General features: G+C 26.4%; 1 protein-coding gene across 1 annotated transcript; it reads right to left on the reverse strand.

Annotated features, from left to right (window-relative positions):
* Window positions 1-1,610: 1,610 nt before the first annotated feature.
* On the reverse strand, window positions 1,611-2,089 carry Phum_PHUM364320 (beat protein, putative; the record flags this gene model as incomplete). Its single annotated transcript, XM_002428085.1, has 3 exons — window positions 1,611-1,622; window positions 1,833-2,052; window positions 2,079-2,089. The coding sequence occupies 3 exons, from the start codon at window positions 2,087-2,089 to the stop codon at window positions 1,611-1,613; spliced, it is 243 nt and encodes an 80-aa protein (XP_002428130.1).
* Window positions 2,090-2,299: the final 210 nt, after the last annotated feature.

Below are 2,299 nucleotides of genomic sequence, written 5' to 3' on the forward strand. Positions count from 1 at the left end.
AGGAGAAAGAGGAGGAAAAAAAAGAGAAAGAGAAAATGCGAAGTTAAACGTGTAAGAAAAAGAAAGAAAATGATGGAGGGCAACGAAAAAAAAAAGAACCAAGTTAAAATTTTTTTTTTTTTAGATGAAAATTGAAAGAAAGAACGTTGAAGAAAAAGCGTGAAATTTCAAACTCGAATAATAATAATAATAATAATAATAATAATAATAATAATAATTTTTCCTCAAAATGTTTGCCATGCTTTTAAATCTGGTTTAGATACCAAAACGTTTTTTCCCCCTTCCCTTTGAAAAAAAAACACACCCACTCATCCCCTTTCCCCTTCCTCTTTCTTCCATCCGTATTTACTCTTACAAAATCTTCCCATTTTTTTTTTTATTCTTTTCTTTTCCTTTTATTCTTCTCCACAACTTCTCCCTCCTTCCTCCTCGTTTTTTTTTTTTTTTTTTTACAAAAAATTTTAAATTAATGAAATTAAAAAGGCTCAACTAAATATAAATTATTAATTTTTTTTCTAAAAATTTATTATTATTATTAATATTATTATTAGTTTCGCGTGAGGGGGGGACCCAATTAAATCATTAACATTTCATTTTTTTTTTGTAAATTTGATAAAAAAATAAAAAAATTCGACGTAATTTTTCCTACGTTTTTCTTCTGCTTTATTATTATTATTATTATTAAGAAAAAATTTTAATTTTGATATGATAACGATGATATTATTTAAATAATTAGGTCATTGACCTAAAAAAAAATTTTTTTTGTTTTCCTAAATGATGTTAATACAATTTACCTCTTTTCTCTTTTCTTTCTTTCTCTCTCTCTCCCATTCTTTAGCATACATATATTATAATTTTGATATTTAATAATAATAGTAATAATAATAATAATGATGATGATGACGTAGTTAATTAAAATAAAATTTTTCATGTGAAAAAATAATAATAATAAAATAAAATTGAATAATAAAATTAAATTTACGGTCTGAATCGAAATAAAATCAATTACTACAAAAAGAAAAAGGAAAAAAAACTAGGTGGATCAAATTTATAAAAAAGGTTTAAAAAGGTTCAAAAGGTTCGTGGATGGTAGGAAAAAAAAACTCGAAAGGATATACTTTTTCTTATTTTTTAAAAAATAGGATTTATCAAATTTTAAACGTAAAACCTGTCATTAAAGTTAATGTAGCGTGCATACAATCGTTATTTCCATCGACTTTCAATCAGAAAGAGAAAGAGAGATTCTTTTTTTTTATTTTGGGGAGAGGGGAGGGGGTGGAATAATAAAAAATCTACTGGAAAAGAAGAAGAAATGTTTGGGTGTCCAGGGCTTTTATATATAAAGAATAAAGAGACCCGAAAAAATAAAATAAAAAAAATTTCATTTTGATTTTATTGGTTTGATTTTATAAGTTTTCTTTTTTAATAATGAAATACGATATAATTATTATCATCATTATCATTATTATTATTATTATTATTATTATTTAAAAAATTTTCCTCGTTTAGACAAGTCGAAATTAGTAAAAAACACTTCCGCTTCGGATCAATCAAATGATGACGTAATCTTATCAAAACTTTATCGACGTTACAAATCGGTGGAATTAAAATTACGATCGCGCCTAAAAAAAAAATTCTACCTGATTCTAATCACATTTTCTAAAAATGAGGTTTTAAAAAAATTTCATTATTTATTCTTCTTCCCCGTTTTTTTTTTTTTTTTTTTAATAGAAATTTAAAATCAATGAATGTCGTCATCGTCAACGTCGACGTCGACGTTGACGTCATCGACGATGTTTATACCAGAAAAAAAAATAATAAAAAAAACTCACGGGCGAATTGTTTATGTAAAAACTAAGTGACGCCGGAGGTTTCGACGGAAACGACGTGCAATTAGCAAATAACGTGTCACCAACGTTATATTTATCTTTATTAACGTGAAGTTCCGGACGATCTTTGGGTCTCGATACAACGTTCAGGTACGCTTTTGCCTGTCTCGTTTTAAAACTTGGAGCATCCGTCGTTACTTCGCATGAAACGTTACCACCCAAACTGAAACCGACGTTACGAAGGAAAACCGCCGTGGCATTAGAATAAGACAACTGCAAAAAAAAAAAACAATTTTATTTTTTTTTTAATTAAAAATTCGAACCTTAAAAAGCAACAAAAAAAAAAAAAAAGGTAACGCGAGTAATAATTTTCTTTTTAATAAAAAGAAAAAAAAAGGTTCGTTTGAAAAGAGGGCGGATAAAATGAAAAAAAAAAAGGTTTTTAAAAAAAATTATTTAATGAATTCGAA

The sequence above is a fragment of the Pediculus humanus genome, genomic scaffold, assembly GCF_000006295.1.
Source record: "Pediculus humanus corporis 1103172107784 genomic scaffold, whole genome shotgun sequence".
NCBI classification, from domain to species: Eukaryota; Metazoa; Arthropoda; class Insecta; order Psocodea; family Pediculidae; genus Pediculus; species Pediculus humanus.